At 37.5% G+C, this 21066-nt stretch overlaps 1 protein-coding gene across 3 annotated transcripts in view; it reads left to right on the forward strand.

The window, feature by feature from the left end:
- Window positions 1-21066, forward strand: part of LOC106964345 (solute carrier family 12 member 5-like) — a 186162-nt gene that overhangs the window by 52341 nt on the left and 112755 nt on the right. The window contains exon 1 of one of the 3 annotated variants that reach the window (XM_015059844.1): window positions 19192-19425. The exons of the other annotated variants lie outside the window; for them this stretch is intronic. Coding sequence (XP_014915330.1) covers window positions 19371-19425 — 55 coding nt within the window. The 5' untranslated portion in view covers window positions 19192-19370. Of the gene's footprint in view, window positions 1-19191; window positions 19426-21066 lie in introns of those variants that run through there. 3 annotated transcript variants of the gene reach the window in all.

Genomic DNA, 21066 nt, shown 5'->3' on the forward strand with positions numbered 1-21066 from the left:
AGGTGTTATGTCATGTTTATGACAGTGTCACGACAGTCTTATTCACCCCCCTTCAAATAAAGTGTTACCATGCTTTCTGTTAATTTAATAAGAAGCTGTCTGGTAGGAAATTTGATTGAACTGGACCTGGTTTTACATGTTTTAGCACCCTTAATTTATTATAGATCGAAATCTGTGCTTCATAAAAAATAAATAACTCAACTTCTTTCATTTCAGCTAAATGAGTTCAATGAGAAGGGGCAGGATGAGGGATAAGGAGGATGACTGACAGACACAAAGACACAGGTGGAGCTTAGAAATAAAGTCAGCTGTGCTGAATAGGTGAGCTGGTTCTTGGATGGCTTTCCAGAGACAAAAGAGTTTATAATAAAACATGATGTATTATTAAACTGCAGACACATTCAAAAATCTAGATGGATGAAAGTGTCTATAGAATGTATTAATCCTGCGACATGAAGATTCATGTCACAGCAGCAAGGAACAAAATTGCAAATTGCAATACAAGGATCCAAGAATAGATCAGAGATGAAGGAATAGGAATATTCCTTTTATACACAACTTCGATTTTAGTCATAAAATCAAACATTTGTTCATTTTGTTCACCACTTGCATGATTATCATACACTTTTATGAAAAAAATACACTTGTTTTGAAGTTGCAATCTTTCAAACTTTGCTTATTTCTATTCGGGTAGCTGCTGTAACCACAGAGGTGGGGGTTGGTAGAGCGCTCTGAATCTCTAATTTAACTAGCAGAAACAGGAAACCACCCAGTGAAACCACTGGTTGTAAAGGGTGCTGTGAACACAGGATGATCTTGTCACAGTGCCCCTGGATGTGAATCAAGTGTGTGGGCCCCACATGTGCACGTCTGCAGGATGAATATTAGGTCAATTAAATGAATTCACTCACCAAGGAGCCACCTTTCCTGGTTGACTGTTCCCAACAATGCTGTTAATTAGAATGAATGAATTGTGTCAGGCCACCAAACACCTCAAAGTGGTCAAAGAGCCACTGTAACTTGCTCTAAAAACAGGCTTCTTTTTTTGCAAATTTCTGTAACGTCTGATAATGATATTAATTGTAAGGTATTTCCTGCGCCTTGCTTTACGATACATTCATACAATTTCAGGTATCTGAATATGTTTCTTTCATGTCTCTCTGGTGTGCAGCAATTGTTTTCACATCAAGGGTATGCTGATACCAGCACACTCTTCGTATCAGGTGACTGAAGTTCTGGTTGTGGCCCTTAACTGCGTTCTGTTAAGAACACACCACAGAGTTTTTTTCAGAATGAAAATCTAATGTGTTTTCTGAGTTTTTTCTTTGGGCTACTATGTGGTATCAAAGGCAACAGAGACAGATGGACATTTAAATTATCTGGGGCAGAAGCTGTTGAAATGTGCTTTCTGTTTACACCTCTCCTGTTTACACACTGATCCCACTGATATGTGACAGATGATTTTCTGAAACAAAAATTCTCAGAATAACACTCAGCCATTAAGTTGCGTGGGCAGGATCTCACGTTCAAAGCAAGGAGCATTATGTTTTACCAGCAAATACCTCACTCCAAAAATCTTTACTTGAAATTTGTTCAATATCATATTAAACAATGCAATGTGTTTTCCTTTTTTATCAGCTTCCCTTACGTATATAACTTCATCCTTTTAGACAAAATGCTTTGCAGTATTAGATGTCACACAGTTCTTAATGCAGCAATTTAAAAAACTGAACAAAGGTCAAAAACAGTTTTTGTTAAACATGGAATTTCCTGATCTGCTTCTTAACCTCCTCTCCTGCTGAATTAGAGCCTCCCTACAGTCTCCAGGTTCTCCAAGGCCATTTGGACATCAAATGATTGCTGCAGATGTGGGCAATTTAATTTCATATTGAACGATGCGTGACCCTATTGAGCTCTTATACTTGGCACATGAATTTTTCTATAAAGCTTTTTGTGCTTTCAGTGTCAGCTTTGCTTTGGAGGAGAGAATACCGTCAATATTTTTATCAGATTATCAGCGGCATGAGAGAATTCAGAGGAGGGGTGTTGTGTGCACAGAATTGGATTGCACCACAGAGTGGAATTGTGGGTAATTATTTTAAACTGCGTCTCTGCACATTTCTCAGTGAGTAGAATTAGAGGAGATATCTGTTTTTTTTCTTTCTTTCTTTTTTTTGCTGAACTGTCACAAGACTCAAGGAGCCCTGCCTGTGATTTTATTTTTTTTAACCCTCTGCTCACCTTTATGCAAGGGATTCTCTTAGAGGACTGAAGTATATTTTGCATTTACCTGCTGTTTGTCATCAGCCTGCCTCTGTGATCATATTTGAAGTATATTATATTCATGTTCTATGTGGAGCGTAGTATATGCTGATTTCTAGCACTGTGTTTCTTGGCTTTGAAACTGGATTTTTAAAGTTAGTCTTGTCTTGGATGTGCTGGATTTGGGATTTTTTAAGACAAGACAGCAGCTACAGCAGCATCCTCTGAAGATTAATATCAATGATTTCTTTTTCCCCTTTTGAATCCACTCTGCCAGCAGCTCAGTCAGTTAAATTTTAGTAGATGTTTGCTTTCTTCAGAATGGTCTGTTTTTTGTGTTTGCTAGTCTGTCACATCTGTTGGATTAGTAACGCATAACTGATTCTTACAGTTGGTGAAGTTGCTAATATAGTAACAACAACAATACTCTTTGCCTTAAACATTTATGAACTTTTGTATTTTTAAAATTCAACAATGTTGAAAATAATCCAACAATATTTTCTAATTATGATAGTTTATATGATTGTATGATCTGATGGTCTCAATTAAGTTTTAATTTAACCAAGAATTTTGTTATGGGAGGGGTTTGCTAACATCATAAAACATTCTGCTTTTATCAGTACAAAATGGAAAAACTGTTATTGGTAAATTTGAAAAGCCAAAGGTTTTTCTAACTTCTTATAACATTGAACACATTAACATCAAATTCACACAAAGTATCTACAACAACCCAAGCAACCTGCACATTCAAAACAGCAAATTATACCACAAATGAAATTATGATTAATAATGAAATGGCACAAGGAACTGATTCTTTGGAACAGACTTTAGCTCATAATTTCAGTTTTCTAGTTGTTGGGTGTTGCCAGCTCTGATTTTGTCTAATTGACAACAGTAGAAAACACACTGGACATCCATAACTTTTAAAGAGTTTATTTTAGAATAAATAAACTCTAGACTATAACACTTACTTCCAAATAAGAGCATGATTACGTGATTAATACTATTTAGAGAATCCTTAACAGTTGATAACCAAAACTTGAAAACAGTGCGCTTTTCCAGCCAAAATGTTTTCTATGGTTTTGTCACTTCAGGATTGTGTTTAATTTTTTTTAATGGTCAGATATAGTTTTTCTCTATCTGGAAAGGGGAGAAGAAAAACAAATATCTACATCTCACTAGCTAAAAAGAAACAAAAAGCAAATGTACAGACATCCTAACAGTTGTGATGCATTTGAATTTGTAGATCACATCCTGATTAACAGAGTACTGAAAATCCTTTTAGATCATGTCGAGGCTGTCTTTGGCTACAGTACAGAGTGGCTTTGTTTGAACAACACAAAGAAGACTGATAGAATCAACAACAGAGTAGGAAGAAAATTCTTATACTGACATTATTGTTAAAACTCTAACACATGAAAGAGAACAAATGAGGAAAGACTATTGACATGCAAAGACTGATGGGAAAACATGGCAATATCATGTGGGAACATAGAACATCAAGAAAACCTCATTAGAAATGGCTAAATTGAACAAACATATCATTGAATATTTCATTGTGAAATTAGTAAACGCAAAGTCAATCAAACCGTATCATCCAGTATGTTTTGAAAATGCAATTTAAAGGTAACTTCTTCACAAATTTCAGTTTGGAAGAATTGTGACTTAAGCAGCAATGAGACAAGTGTTTGCGGGTTTTGCAAGGATAAAAAAAAATGTATGCCAGACGCAGCTTATACATTAAACTGCCATATGTTCAGCCAGGTTATTTATCCAGCCAACTTTCTGGGGGACGATCGCTCACCGAGATACAGCACCTTTGTACATTCCGTTTTCTTATCGCGAAATCTTCACTCTAAATTACAAAGTCAGAGGAGCAGAACTAGAGGATTTTTTTTCTCCTCAGTTCTGGATGTCCAATAACTCTCAGGTGAGTGAGTAAGACACACTGGAAATGGATTGGTGTGTCTCTGTGTGTGTGTGCGTGCGTGTGTGTGTGTAAGTAATGTTCATCCAAAGATGCTGGAGCCAATCACCAGAAGGGAATTTAGTGCCTTTCAGCTTCCTGCACCAGTGAGCAGATAAGATTATAGCATTTAGATTCAGGAACAGACATTCTCTCACTTTAAGCGGTCTAGATCTACACCCCAGCTGTAAGAACTTGAGCATCACCATATCGACAACGTGCTGAAGGATTTTTTTTTTTTTGCCTTAATTTGTGAACACACTTACTCAGACTTGCTGTACAACACATATTCCATCACTTGTCCTAAATCCAGTTGAGTTTTTCTTGTGTTTTATACAATCTGCTGCCTGCTGTGTCAAAGTAAGACCTGGATTGACAGATCTCTTGAATGAGAAAACGGATCTAAGGAAAAATTGACAAAACTGCATGAACGCCCCTAGGATACAGATCCATAGTGATGATGCATGAAGGCGTGAAGTCTTATCCTGGATCTCACAGGAAACTATAACTGCAACTTTTGTGCTGCCTGTCTTCATAGGAAAATTGCTGAAATTATTAGTAAAACAACATAAAATCATGATGAATCAAGTAATACTTAAGGGTAGATGCATCAATGCTTGAGACAACTTTGAGGCAATGCTCTGTGCAGTCCTAGATTTTACTCCAAAGGCATGCCTTAACCGGATATTATCTGCTGCCTGCATAAAGTTTAATTCTATCAGGCCCAAACTGAGCTGTAATCTCATTATCTGTTAACAGAGTTGAGTTTGGAGGGCCTTCAGCTGAGATGGGGATCTCCACAGGGCAGATTACCTCTGCATTATCCACTCGGAATGGGACATTATCACCTATCACAAGACAGAGGTGTCAATTGATCCAATCAGATTGTCCCTCCATTGATGAAGACCACTCCCATTGTCAGTTAATTATAGAGGGCATGAGACACTTCACAGGGTAAAGCCTGCTGGTCTTCCACTGTGAGATGTTTCTCCTGCTGAATGATGTGGTTCACGGTGCGATGTAGCTTCATTTATACTATTGGAAATACTCACTCAGAGTCTGTGCAAACGAAACAAATCATATTTAAGCAATCATATTTCCAATTATCTCAGAGCCTTAATAATTATTTAGGAGGGCTTTTAAGGCTGATCAGTCATTCTTAGCTTGCAGCCTCTTTTCCAGTTTCATCACCAAAAAAAGAATAATATTCACTCAGTGGTGAAGTTCCATTTTTGAATTTCTTTGAACGCCAAATCTTTCATAATCTTATGAATTTATATTAACCAATGGCAAGCTCTAACTTGTTTGAATAAATCCAGTATTCTCACATATTGCAATCAAATGATGATTTGTTTTAGAGTAGTAAGTAATAGAAAGCACTTTGTTTAATCTAATACAGTCAAAGTTGCTTATATCCATGCCACTAAATTGGTATACAGGAAGACTTGACAGTTTTCTTGTACCAATTCAACACAGACGGAAAAACAAATTGCTCACAGATTTGTGCTATTAAGTCACATGCAAGAACAATATGTGGTGGCTTTGTGCATTAGGCTTTGAGTCTTGTGCATAATTTGATTATGGAAGAAATAAAGTTTGGCTGAGAAGTTTAGTATGTAAACTTAAGTGGAATATTTACTGTTTTGTATTTGAGTATTTTCATTCAAATGCAAATGCATATGAAGGACACAAATATTTCTGACCATGCTGAAATTCCTGATGTTTTATTTATGTATTTATTTGCATTATTTTGTTAAAGACAGTAAAGTATAAACATATTTGGCAAAAGTTTGTTTTTATTTTTAAAATAATTGACATCATTTGATAAAATGCTGCTTTCAATTTTTACTCAAGATAGCAAGAATTGAAAGTAGGGAGGAAAACAGTTGATTTATGATCATATGACTGGATTGGACTGAACTGAGTGAATTAATCAGAACTGAGTTTGGATTATTTTTGACAAGACATGACTAGGAAGTATTTTTCTTGCAAAGTGCCATTTGTTGTGAACTCGTCCTAAATAACTAACGCTAACAGGTCAAACAAACCAACCGTTTTATGGTAACACACTGTGTACTAACTACTTATTTACTGCCTGACCATTTTCTGTGTTGAGTGCAGATGAGTAATTTTAGAGCAAATGTCAGCTTAGTGCCCATTTTGCTTATAGGTGTTCTGTAGCAGAATAAACAGAAATAGATTTAAAGGTCAACGTGGCATGAAATTTACATCAGGCCGCCTAATGTTAGCACTGTAATGAAGTGGCCTTTGGGGGGGAGGGTGTATCTCCTGAGCCGTGTACAATTTGCAGAAAGCAATGATTTCAAATTATAATACGCATTTAGATGTCTCCTAAAGATAGAAAAGTTCAGTTTTAGTCTTGGGTTGTGTATTCACTCCCCTTGCAACAGAACATATCCTCTCTTAATCGTTGACCTGTTTCTGGATGTCCTATAACTTTGTACAGCTGCACAGGAGCAGAGCAAATGAGCGATGGCCTTTTTAAAGCTCACCAGAACTGGACCTTATATCCTCTGGACCTTGATGAGTAATAGTGCATTACAAAGCACTCAGACACCTGGGCACCTCAGCATGGCCTTTTCAACATGTATTGGATTATTTGGAGATATTTTTCATTCAAGTTAGAGTCCAAACTATATTTTAGTAACATTTGACTGTACTGAGAGAGTTAAATACTTAACAGTAGGCAATGATTATTAAAAATGTTTGTCAATACTTTGTACATTTTTAATTTTCCCAAAAAAGAGTCAATACTTTGTACAGCCGCCATTTGGAAATATTTGGAGGGTCATATATATATATATATATATATATATATATATTAAAAATGCAGCAAAAAGTCCATCCATGTTCCCCATTATGTTGTTGACAAGCCAAGCCTGAATGGATGACAGCTGAAATATTAGAGCCCACCCAATACTGCATCCAAGCAGTCCATTGTGATTGAAACATTGAACCTGTTGAAATTGTAATGAAAATCGCAATTTGATATCTATCACCTAATTTTATGTCTGATTTTAATTAATACAGTTTTGTAGCTACGTCTGAAGTTTCAATTGGTTGTGCGCTTGTTGACTTGTCATGCATTAACTCTGGAAGCACAGAAAATAAAGTAAGTTTACTTCATTTTCATCAACCAGTGGCTCCCAGCCACTGGAGCTACTAACCAGTAGCTCCAGTGGCTGGTTGGTTTGTCTTTTTCTTCTGCTTTGTTTGTTGGTTAAAGAGTTTTTTTGAGATAAAGAAATGCTGTCTAAGGTAAGATTGAGATGTTAATTAACTAAAACCAAAATAAGATAAAAAAAAAATATTGGATTTGAATATGTTATTTCTCTATTTGGACATCAATCTTTTGTGGTTATAAGTCTAAAAATAAGTCCGAATGTTTAGAATGACATCCAAAAACTTTCATTAACTCAATATGTTCAGCTCTACCGATAATTAAGATAAGTCGCACATAAGGTTGGCATACATTATTGCAGTTACTGTTGTAGTTTTCAGGCACATGTAAAATTAGTACACAACCAGGTTGAAAGGCTGTAAAAATCACTTGAAGCTCAACTACCCTTAAGCCTACAATGACCCTTTTCTCTCATTGTTACATAACTTCCTAATTCCCACTCAAATCCTGTCATGCATACATTTTTAATTTTCCCAAATAATCCCACAATAATTTTTATGTGCTCTAATTAAGAACCATATAAAATTGTTTTTTGTTGTTGTTTCAACTAATGTGGAACACACATCCTCCAGCTTCCTTAAAAAAAACATGATCCTTCTGATTATGTTTCTGTGAAGACGAAACATGATTTGTGTTGCACCGGATAAACCGCCCCCTTATCATTTCAGTCAAGCGTCTCCTCTCTCATGTCAGCAGATGTTCTCAGCTGTAAAGCAGCTTACCGTACAAGAGCAAAAATCTTTGGTATGTTGCTTCAGGAGAGAGAACAGCCTTGATGCTGTTTTCAGTTATTTTGGTGAACATGTAAGAGGTAATGGGGGGGGGATGTCTTCATTGTCAGAGTAGATTTTTTTTTGTTGCAAGTATTTGATGATTATCCACATTGGAAATGTTGATCCGTTGTACCAAAATAGACTTAATTTCTAAAGCATTCCCCCAAAAAAATTTTTTTTAAGAAAATAGCATGAATTATATGCATAAGAACAAGCATTTTTGTTTTTTTAGTATTCAGATTTTAACTACAGTGATGTTTTTAATGGAGCCATCTACGGAAATGCGCCCTTATTTCTTTCCCTTCTCATTCAGGCCAGAGCTCCCCACTCATCCTCTTCATCTTCTTCTCTCACTTCTTTTTTTCTCTCCCTGTTGATACATCTCTTTTCTTTTGAGAAAATAAAACTGGGTCATATTTCCTTCCTCTTCGTGCTCCCCCTCCTCCTCCATGGAATAAATTAAATATAATTTTAAAAAAAGAGGTTGCTTGTGAATTTATGGAGAGATGGGAAAATGTAAAGAGCGTGCTCCATGTACACGCTGTACCCACAAAATTTAGTACTCTTGATCTGAGACACTAAAAATATATCTAGCTCACGCCGCATCCTAACCTCTGCTGTGTGCTGTTTATTTTCTGGAGATGGTACATCCACTGCTGTTTTTCTCTTTGCTGTCTTTATTTAACACTTCAGGGGTGTTTCAGTGATGACTTCCTCCCAGCACCGCTCAAGTTGTTCTGTCAGATTCACCTTCTCCTAACGTGGGAAGATGCTCTCTCAGATAGCTGCGCTGGAAACATGTCAGTAAATTATCACACACTGGTGATATTTTATGGGTGATTGAAGATAAATAACAGCTTCTAATTCAAATCACAGAGCTTTGTTACATGATTTTTTAAACCTCTTTCATATAAGAAATGCATACAATTAACACGCTGATTTGCAACAGATTTGTTTTCAGCAGATTTGAATTAGAGGAACCAAAAATAGCGAACATAATGCTGTGCATTAACACAGACAAGTTTAAAGTAAATAAGAACAAAAAGACTGCAACCCGGCTTCCTCTTAACAAGCTGTTTGTTTGAATCCTAAGTAATTGGATGGGAGTCAGTAATTGATTTCAGTATTGAATTCAGGTGCTACATTAGAAGAAGAGATCCTCACCAAATGGAGTTTTTCTGAGTGATGAATCTGTGTGTGCAGCTCAGTCCAGGAAACGAAGGGAGAAACAAACCATATTACAAACTCTAGTGACAGATAGGAATATGTATTTTTGTATAAGAATGTCAGAATAATTAAATATATTATTTCCCAGTTTTTCAGCTCTTTACTAATTAAGTATCGGTGGCAGACATGTATAACCACAACCAACGCTGATTTGACTGTACACAATTACAATTAAAACAACATGACAAAGCCTTCATGACAATCAAAATCAGTCTTTGGTAAACCACATTGTTGATCTAGTTACAGTTGAAGTCAAAGTTTGCTTTTCAGTTACTTATATCTTCATTTAATTTTTGGGGATAATCTCATGAGGTCGATTTGTGGGTTTTATGATTCACATTTGTGAAAGTCCTCATTTTTCTTTGCTTTATAATTTCACATCATTCAGTTCAGCTTATTGATAATGCACAAATTGTCAAGTTGTTTTACAAGGTAAACGGACAGATTTTGAAAAGCATTTCAACTCAACGTAATTGATTATACAGGCTTTGAATCAGTCACCTGAAACGGAGAGTAAGCATGAAAAACTCAGTTCTCTGCATCAGATTACATGACGCATGTATGTAGGTTTGTGTTTACTGTACTAATAACTGAGCCATAGAATATATACATATTTTTCCTTTTAGTATTCCTTCTTTCTTCAAACTAACATATCAACACGTTTCAGTGCTTAATACAGTTTTTCGAGGTAAAGGAAGGGTTTTACAGCAGACCTCAACTAATGGTGAAAATATTGATTCAATGGCTGATTTGACGTTTGTAGATTAATTAAAAAAAAACAAATAGCTTCCTGTCTTGCAAGAAAATTGTTTATTTTCTCATCTAAAATGTTTTGTATTTATTTATTCTTGCAACGATACCGTTATGTTAGTAAATCACTAACATCAGCCGATATACAGTACTGATATATATGGTTCTTTCCTAGTGTTTTATCAAGAGCTATAATTTTAGATCTAGATCTGCACAGTTTTACACACATTTTGCATTCCTAACAAGGCACAGTAGAGAGTAGAGAGTGCTGTTGACTTTATCTGTTTGCTTTTTGTTTCGCGATAGAAACACTGAAAGAAAGTGATGGTAAGCGCAGTCGAAAGAAGGCTTATAGTCTTAGAAAGACAACAATCTGTGGTTAGACAGCAGGCCTTATCAGATAAACATGTTGGGGAAGAAAAGCCTTGCTGTGTTGTGTTGAAACATTGCTGGACCACTTTGATGTCCTTGTTCCGCCTGCCGAGGCTACGGGAATCGCCCTTACATCTTGATGCCTGTCTCACAATCAAAGCCTTGTCAAATGTGGTGGCTCATCTCTCCGGACTGCCCGGCTATTCTCAGATTAATTACTTGACAGGCACTCTGAGGGCCAACAACTTCTGCTGGCCCTGCAGGTCTCAACACAACACAAGCAAATCTCTGACACCTCAGACATGCAAACTCTGCTCTCAACAACACATTGTGATAATATTCTGCTAGAGTTTGAATGTGGTTAATTGGGCTGAAGTGATCTCTGTCCTGTTTCTATTTTAGCTTCAAATTAGTAAAATACAACAAAGTAGGCTGTTGTTCTTTCAAACTTCAGAATCTCTGTATTTCAAGGAAAGCATTAGATTTGGTTTTAGAGGAATACACTTCAAATAAGGGGTTACATTTAATAAATTAGAGATTCTCTTTAGATTTGAAGGAGCAGTGTCATGGCAAATGATGTAGTCACGGGCTCCCTAGTCTGCTGAATAGCGTTCATTATTTTTCCATGACTTTTCGCAGAGCAAAGTTCATCGCTAAGTCAGGTAATTGTCTTCCGCCCATCTCGCTTAATAGTTTAGTAAAAGTCGCTTGGGGAGTATCGTTTCTGCATGCATGTACGGATATGTTTGTGTTTGTCATTGAGCTTGCTGTAGGAGATAATTGGATTGTTCTTTGAGCAAAGTCTAATCAAATAACAGGTGAGAGAGGGAGAGAGAGAGAAAAGCCAAGCTAAAATCTAATCAAGCTGAACCCTTCAACACAAGTGCTTCAGTTTTGTAGTAACTGTATTCTCTGGTTTTTGCACTGTGGCTCAGTAATGAGACTTGGTGCCAATCGGACACACATAATTAAAGATATGCTCATATTTCTTTCTAAAAACAGCTCAAACAGAAAAACACATTACATTATTAATGATAATCCTGCTTCAGTTGAATGTGTTTTGGTCCTACACTGCAGATTTAGCTTATGAGGATCTTTTTGGAAACTAGATTTATTTATATTTATTCCCTGTACAATGGTCATATTACCCAGTGATCTTTATTGAAAGAAACAGCTTTCGTCTCTAGGATCAAATAAAGCTTTAAATGTGTTTAATAGTCATAGTGAGATTTTAAAGGCTTTGAACTCGTTTGCGAATTCTATTACTTGTGTTTTTATCTCTTTGTCTCTTTTCCCATGTCTCCACTTGAAGTTCAAGTGTGGGTCCATATCTTTTGTTTTTTTTTCTTCTGCCAAAAACTTGTGTAAAAATGCGGTATGCCCTTGTCAGCTACTGAAGGTGCACAGACAGACCATAATGATCTGGCAGGAAGCCAGGAAGCCACAAGAGGAGACGAGGCATTGTCACAGAGACTGCAGGTTGGAACAGTTTGTCCTTGCTCTATCTCATCCTTTGATATCTGAAGCAGCTTGAGCAGCATAACATTGTTCAGTGAAACAATGTGTTGCAGTGTGAAGCTCTGGTACCAATCTGCTTGGAACTGAGGTCTGCTGTGATGTGATTTTGTTGTAGAGACTGCACACTCGCGATGCACGCACTCAAAGCCTCCCCTAAAAACCTTTATCTGTGTGAAGTGATCATTGCATCACGTGCATGTGCGTGGAGAAAGATCAGTCCAACCAGAAGACGTCAAACACATCAATTCTCGCTACAGATTCATCTGAGAAACAGAGTCACTGACAAAACAAAGTCCAGAGAACATTTTAGACTTTGATGCTAGAAATAGGTGGTGTATTTCTGAGTACAACAGACCCGTAGTAGTTTGAGCAGTTAGGGACCACAGCTGTTCACGAAGAGCTCAAACCAGCAAATACTTGAAACTGCCTTTTAAAATGCTCATTACTGCCTATTTTAATGCTTTAAACACCAAACATAATTTAATATGTATGAATAGGCACAGTAGAAACACAGTGTCTTAGCACTTTTGTGCCATCTAACAATCATTTTCTTCTGAATATTTTGCTCCACAAAAAAAAAAAAAAATTGTGAATAGGCAGACTTTCCATAACCAACTTGGAGTCATTTTCAGCAAAAATGTGTGAATCCATGAATACTGAGCCGCAAACAGGAGGAGGTCCACTGTAATGAGACATTTGGAACAGAACCTTTGTATCAGTCAAGGTTTTAAAAAATTAACACACCTGGGAAACTGAATTTTCCTGCTTATATTCTCTAAATATACCAACATTTTATGCTTTTTCTAAAATAACGGTTGAAATAAAAAGGTTAATCTACAAATATTCTGTGCTAATTCAAATTATGTTGAAATTGTTTTTGCATCATCAACACAGACATATGAATGATGTAGAAGTTTTCATCATAGTAAAGGCTACATATAAAAATACATTTTGTTATGATTTATGAATAACTATTTTAAAATAGTCAGATTTTAAGTGAGGTGTGGAAGAAAATGTAAATATTTTTACTGTGTTTATGAATAATAATAAGAATAAAAAAAATCACGTCTTAATCTCAACTTCAAAACCCACTTTTGTATCTTGAGTACATTTTATAATTTCTGTGTAATCTGTTGGCGCTCCCTTAAGGCCTAAGGTGCTGTGTACATAACTTTTACCTTATCAAGGTGAAATGCTAAGAAAACTCTTTTTTAAAATGACATCACTAGAAGGCCCTTTCAGACTTAGGATACTTTGTAAATATATCCATGTTCTTTATATGATATGTTAATTACTTTACACTAGCATACAGCAAGCTAAAAATGTAAAACAATTTGAGTGAAAGAGACATATTTTCATTCTGCTGTGGAAATGCAATAACAAATGGGAAAACTATTAAATTCGCCACTGTCTATATTATGTCTATATTTATAAAATTTTGTTTATTCTTTATAGTTTTTGGCCAAATATTATTAAGAGCCGTTGTGGGAGGTCCAGAGAGCCACAGAGTGAAGACCCCTGCTCTGGTGTAATATAACGTTATATTATGGAAGCATAAACTTAAGTACTTATGAGGCCCTGAACCCTCCTTTGGGTTTTGCTTTCCTCTATTCACAGACTGCCATTCTGCCTCTTTTGGTTTTTCCAGGTTTTTTTTAAATTATTTGATTATTTTCGTGGCACAGTGGAGGCCTCTCAGTTGGGAGCCAGCTGCCTTCATCTGAGGCAGCAGGTTCATGGAGTCAGTCTGGTTGTGATGTCACTGATCCTCACCACTGTCTGAGAACTGCAGGCATAAACTTTCCAGCAGAGTTTTTAATAACCATAATTAAATCAAGGCTGTTCCCATTTTCAGGCATCCCAGAATGCTGTGTTACAATATTAATAACCAGTTCATTTATGGTGCCAAAAAGAATAAAATATGCGATGCAGCACAGCACTGCTGTAAACGACAAATACCTCCAGACTGACAAACTGCAAATGTGAATAGTTGGAATCTGTCAGATAAATCAGCCAATGTAATGTTTGCTATCAGATTTACCGAAATGCAGCTAGATCAGTGTTTTATGTTTTTGTAGAGAAGTGCACAAACAAGCTGGGCTTTCTGTTCTTTTCTGATCAAATCTCATCTAATTTCCAACCTGCCTTATTTTCTTTTTAATATCTTCTGCCTTCTAACATTTGTAACCCTTTTATAACAACATATAGTCACTGCAGCTGAATCTCCTTTCTCCCTTGTCTTTTCTAAAAGCATTGCGGACGTGTTCCTGCTTTACCCGTAAGCTCTTGATCAAAGCAAACATTGTTAAAGCTTCATGTACTTCAGCATAAATCAGCAGATTTTATACAGTCCAGCCTCTGCTGAGGGTTTTGCCAAAGCCGTCGGACATTTGAGCCAGCGTTCAGTGGCTTAAAAACATTTTTCTGATTAATTTTCTCCTAATGAATATTTGGTGTTCTTGGGAAATACACAGCAACATCAAATAACATTTAAAAGCATGCTTGAATGCACTTAATCATGCAAGGACACAGCAGCTTCAGATGAGACATACATAAACACTGTTGCTGTCAGCACTCTGTCGTTATTACATTCGATTTAAAGCGCCGGGTCATATAAAAGCTTTATAGTTTCACAAACATCTCTTTATGACATCCATCTGCTTTAGGTTGTATGTTTTCTTTCACCCAGTACCAAAGACTTCCTCTTGGCACTGTCCCATTGTTGTAAGGGTTTGTGCTAATCCAATAACACGACTCTGTTTATGGGCAAGATACTGATAAGTTGTCAACAAGCCATGTCATTTAGGGCGCCTTTTTGAAGCTTGGATGAGTCAGCAGTCTGTGCACTGAATAACAGTCTGAGAAAAACGGAACTCTAACACTGGGAAATTTAACCGAGGAGGGGAAGAAATGTCAAAGTTTGGCAATTTTATTTCCCATAAACTTTGTTTTGTTTGAATTGATTGAACAACAAAACTGTGTGTGTGTGTTTAGGTCATCGAATAATGTAGTAACTTGTGTATTTTGTTTGCCTTTCTTCTCTTCCACTAGCGTTGTTATCGGATTTGCAAACACAATAGGAAAGTGCCTAAAGAAATATTTTGATGGGATGAAAACTAAAACTTGGCATCAGGTGCTGAAATGATGAAAAGTGCAGCTTTTTACTTGGTGCACTATTTGGGTCCAGCTGAACATGTACATTATTGCTTTGTTGTTTGTTTTAATGGCAGCTGGCAAATTAAATCAAAGTTTTTTTTTACTGCCACTCAATGGACTGGAGTACCAACAGGAATTTTAAATCTTGTACTTGTGTTCTCAAGCATCTCTTTTTAAGAGTTAGTAATTGGACATCAGATTTTAGATACGTACCTGTATGTGTTAGCCATAGTTTGATCAGTTTAAATGTGCGGCCTGTGGAGACGTGGCTTCTTGGCTCCTCCACTGTTATTCTTATAAAATCAAATAAGAAATGTTGTTAATTAAATAGCCAATGGGAAATGATTTTTTTAGCTGCACTTCTGTATATTCTTAGAATATCTATAACCACAGAACATACAATGATACAAAGCTTTTAAAAGTAGTTTGTTTCTTGGTTTTCAAACGATATTCTTTATTCTTTCTTTGCTTTCCATATTTATGGCTCACTCAGCTGACCTCATTCTACAAAAAAATGTGTCTTTCCTTTTTGAAAGTTAAATAACTCATTTTGTTCTAAAATATGAACAAATATGTTTTTGTATATTTTCCTGAGATTTTAAAATCCTTTATTTAGTTCATATTTGTGAAATCAATCTGCACATATTTTATTTTGTAGTAACAAGGTCAAAAGCTGCTCTTCGAATTGAACTTGCTCCATGTGCCTCTTGTAATTGCCCCCTGGGAATAAATAGTTTATTTTTAATTGAATTTAAAATGTTGATTTGTCAGTGTGCTGGTAAACTTATTTATTTATTTATTTATTATCTATTTTAAACCATATTATTCCAATTTTAGCCCTAAAAATCAAGGATAATTATTTGTATGATAAATTTCTGAGCTGTCCTTTATATCACGAGTCAAACTCCAGACCTCAGTGGCCAGTGTCCGGAAACTTTTTGATGTATCTCTGCTACAGCCCACCTGACTCAAATAATCAGGTCATTAGCAGGAATGTGGAGAACTTAACTGCATCCTGAGGAGATAAATCAGCCGTTTGATTCAGGTGTGATGAACCAGTGAAACATCTAACAGTTGCAGGTCACCGGCCCTCGGGGACTGGAGTTTGACACATGTAAGCAAGATTTTGGTTCAAAAACTAAAACATTTGCAGATAGGATTAGTTTATTGCTGCTCACATGGAGACACTTCGGACGTTTCTTTTTTTCATAATGTATTTTAAACATTATTCTCTAAACACCCTTAAACTCATTAGGTGTAAAAGAGTTGATTTCAAGGTCATTTTAATCAAACTGGATCTAATATCGCTCAACCGTGTAAAGCATAAAATATGTGATTAACTGTTGGCTGGCTGCCGGCCATCCGTCCGTCTCAATCAACGAATATTACAGAGATTTGGCAGTCAGTTGGTTAACGTCAGCTTGTTTAGGGCAAAATAAATTTTCATTTGAGTCAGCTAACTTGCACTGAATATCAATCTGTGTGTACAAACTCAGTGGCTGCAGTTGATTCTTGTTTTCTTGACGATGTACACCTGCACACACATCAGCAGAGATAATTACACTCTGTTTTGGGGAGAGATGTGAACAGCTGCAGTAGTGATGCAGTATTGCAGCAGCAGCATGTGCAGGGCATTTCTTCTACATCCTCAACTACTTTCTTTTTGTCATGTTGCTTTACTTGCTCAATTTAGGATATTTCACACTGTATGAGATATTTAAGAAATAAGCATAATAAATATCACAAAGATCATATGATAAAAATCATGTATTCCTTGACAACTAATATATGCACTTGATGGCCTGTTTTTTTTAGATACGAATAACTTAAATTATTCGGTCAATGATTTTCCTTGGCTATGCTATAGCTTAGCTCTGTGCATGCGTTGTTTCCAAAGTGTTCAATATTCATTTTGCAGACCTTTCACATGGTAAAAAACAATATTGTCATTCAAAGAAGGTGGGCTACTTGAATTTCTTTCATTTTTGTAGTTTCCTCTTTGTTTTGGTGCTTTGCATATAGTTACCAGGCTGCCAGACAGCAGATTTGGTTTATTTTTTCAAATTCTTTAAAATCAATTTTGTCACATTTTATATGGATTCTGAATCCTATAAATGAGATATAGAAACGCAACATTAGCTCAAAAAATTATTTCTTACAACCAACTTATGTGAAATATAAAATATAAACAGCATATCAATCAGTCAAGCAGATTACATAAGGGTAGATCTATTCAGTCTATTTGCTTCAGTTTCTTTATTATTTATTTTACATCGGCTGTTATTTTCTTAATTGTACAGACTGAACAAATTAATTACGTTTGGCCAACCTTGTGAAGATATTGGTGTTTTGTACTGCTGCAGAGTTATCAGATGGATTTGTTATTTGGTACATGTATGTCTGTGTTTAAAAAAAGAAACATTTTAAGCTGCTTTTCTGAATTGGACTGGATCGGTATCGGCTGATGCTGAACCTCAGATAGCTGTATCGTATTGGAAGTGAAAAAAGTGGATCGGTGTTTGTTTAGAGGAAACATAAAGTGAAAAAGTATTAAAACAAAACAATGATGGAGCGCCCTTATGCATTATATATCTGGGGGAAAAAACTATAGGAAACTAATGGAAATAATCTAATATCACATCTTGAACATGTACAGATTCATCAAAGTGAAAGATGTTTTAATCTATATTTTTGCATAATTTACATGATGAGCAGGAGATTTAAGGCATGAATGCTTTAGCTCTGCAAATCCAAAGGATCATTTTACCTTCAATATTATAATTTAATTTGTCTGGTTCTCCTGCTGCTGCTCACACATCTGGCATGAAGGTTAGTACAACTGCAGAAGGAGAACACAAACATCTGAGTAAAAACTTATGACTAAGCTTCAAGGCTTGATTGTTGGTTGAAATTATTATACCATTGTGAAACTGGTTATATTTCATACAGTGTCAACAAATGTGGGAGTCCAGGGTTGCATTCTGCATCTCGTGGTAGCAGTCTACTCTGTGCATCAATGCCAGCATGACCAAAAGCAAGATGCATTCAACATAAACAGAACCGCTGCAGAAAACACAGAACCACTCATCCAGCGTCTCCATGCTGCTCACTTCTCTGCTCTCAGAACACCGTGTACCAGATCAGAAGGAATCTGCATGGATCAAAATGAGGATGGTCTAATTTCCAGCGGGGCTCCAAAGCTGAGCTGCCAACATACGGCGCGCCGGTCCTCTCAGCTGGAACTAAATGCTCCAAAGAAGGACTGAGATAACCAGTTGCTGGATTAATCTGCGTGTGCACGTCTGAGTACAAGGCTTTCCATGTTTATCATAACTCTTGACTTGTCTTTCTCCTAAAGGAAAAAAAAAAAGAAAAAGTTAATTTGCATTTGACATTAAATTTGAAGTGAGTGCAGTCGCTCATTTCAAAGCAGAGAAAGAGAAGCCAAACCATGAAGCACATCTGTATATGGAGAACATCAGAGCGGTGAGGCTACTGGCTGCTCACTTCAATCACAGATTTGTCTGACAGAGGTGATGAGAAGGAGGAGGTAGAGAAAAAGGACAAAAGTGGATATTTAGGAAATCACACAACTACTTGAATATGCAATCAGCTTGGCGCCTACATCGAGAGAGCAGCATCGTCTGAGAATATTGTTGTTTTGAGTGATATTAAGAACCGGAGGCGAAAAAAAACTGGAAAAGGGACAAAGAAAAGGAAATAGGGGAAAACGAAAAAGGGAGAGCAAATGCGCAGCTTTGAGGCGTTCCATCATACACCAAACTCCTGCAGCTTCACCTTCCCTCTTCCTCCCCCGTCCTCCTCCTCCTCCTTCTGGAGAGAGAGCGCAACAGAGAGAGTCACGCTTACAAGCTAGAGAAGAGACGTCAAGAGGAGGATCCACATAGAGGAAAAAAAATCCCCCCCCCTCCTCTCTCTCTTCTGCTGCCTCTCTCCGTTGCATCCTACAGGCGGCAAGGAGTGAAGAGGAGTGAGGAGGATCCCCCGGCACATTTTCTGCGCCGCTTCCCTGCAATTTCTGTGGCCGCATCACAGCGCGTGGAGAGCGGGGAGAGCTGCCGAGAGCTCGATCGGCGACATCGCTCTGCAGCAGCAGAACAAGGAGCATCGCGGAGGAGCCGGGATGCTTAACAACCTGACCGACACAGAGGAGGGGGACGGGGGAGCGCAGAGCCAGGGTGAGTGATGAGATTTGTCATGCGGTCACTCGGAGAAATCAGGGAGGTTGGACATGTTGATGCATCACATCGCAGTGCTGTGCCATGCTGATGCAACAGCATGGAGGGAGAGTGAGTAAATGTGTCCTACTTATGAAAAATAAAAAAGGACATGCAAGATGTAGACACACACACACAACCTGATTGGATTGAAGAGCACTGGTGTGTGTGAGTGTCAACGTTAGCTTCTACAGTGGATGGTCTGCTTGACTCCACCACCACTGCTTCTTCTACTGCAAGGCTGTTGTGACAGGAATAGTAATGTGCACACTCCATAGCATGGATTGTGAGCATAAGGGTGTTAAAGCTTTTAATAACACATGCACACACGCTCTAATACACACAAATAAATGCACATGCACACACAGCGGAGAATAAATTCTTAATGGCAACTTAAATATTCCCTGTATTGGTATCTCCACATGCGCACACACACACACACACCCACTGAATAACACAACCACAGATACCAAGCCACCATTTCTGCTAATCCCGTCACCCCCAGCTGTCAAAGTCAGCCCTCCATCCAATCCCCTTTCCTCCACCCGCCGCTGACTCTCTGCAGGGATTCAGGAGCGAACCTGTGGTTCTGCTGGTTTGTGTGGATAGCTAAGCAGACCATGCTCACCTTCACAGGCCTGCTGGACATTCAACTTGTTGTTGCTAAAACACTCAACATTGCCAGATATACTTTAAATCACAATGACAGGTTTAAGTCGTCGTCAGCTGTCGTCTGGTTTTACTTGACACATCGTTCTCCTCAAACTGTACAGTAAATGTGAAACATTTCGTCTCCCTCTCTGCCCCATTTTGCCTGATTTTGCTCTCCGAATCGATCTGCGCTGCAGTCTCACTTTTTCATCTCTCCCGCTCTTCGTCATGCACAAGCCTTCCTTTGGCTGTCAGTCCTGGACTCCAAGGAATGCATTGAAGAGGCAGGCTGCGGATGAGAGAACAGTCACTATGCAGGCTCTTCTACCTGTGAGGGCCTAATGATAAAAATAGACCAGCTCTGGGACCATGAATATTTAACTTAATGCAGACATCATTCGTTTTTTATAAGTGGAATTACAATAATGTGTTATTAATTAGGAACAGCAAGGGTTTGACTCTGGAAACTTCTAGGCCAGGTTACCAGGCTTCACACACAGCCTTTCAGGCTCATCCTGAAGTGTTAAACTGGAGGTGCATTGCTGTGTGTGTGTGTGTGTGTGTGTGTGTCCTGTTTCTGTTTTGGATTTAAGGATGTGTGTGCTGATGTGTACTTTGAAGTTAACGTCCATGTTCTTATTGAGCAAATGCTAAAGGTGCTGCAAAGTGTGTGTGCTTGCAGCTCATCACTTCTGCAGCTCCATCTAAACATCAAGACCATTTAAAATCAGCCGTTTTCTTAATTTGTTTTAGTTCAGTGCTTTGATATCACCTATGCATGTTCACTCAGCCATGCTGGGACTGTTAGAGGGAGAAATTTGCGTCTTACTCACCCTCTTCTCAGCATATCTTTTTTTTTTGTCACTCTGCAGCAGCAGTATATCTCTTAAATAGGATGTCATTCACACAGAAACAAACTCAACCTCTTTCCCCCTTTTCTTTGAATCATAG

The sequence above is a fragment of the Poecilia latipinna genome, unplaced genomic scaffold, assembly GCF_001443285.1.
Source record: "Poecilia latipinna isolate Pla-1442-1.1 unplaced genomic scaffold, P_latipinna-1.0 Scaffold66, whole genome shotgun sequence".
Lineage (NCBI taxonomy): Eukaryota > Metazoa > Chordata > Actinopteri > Cyprinodontiformes > Poeciliidae > Poecilia > Poecilia latipinna.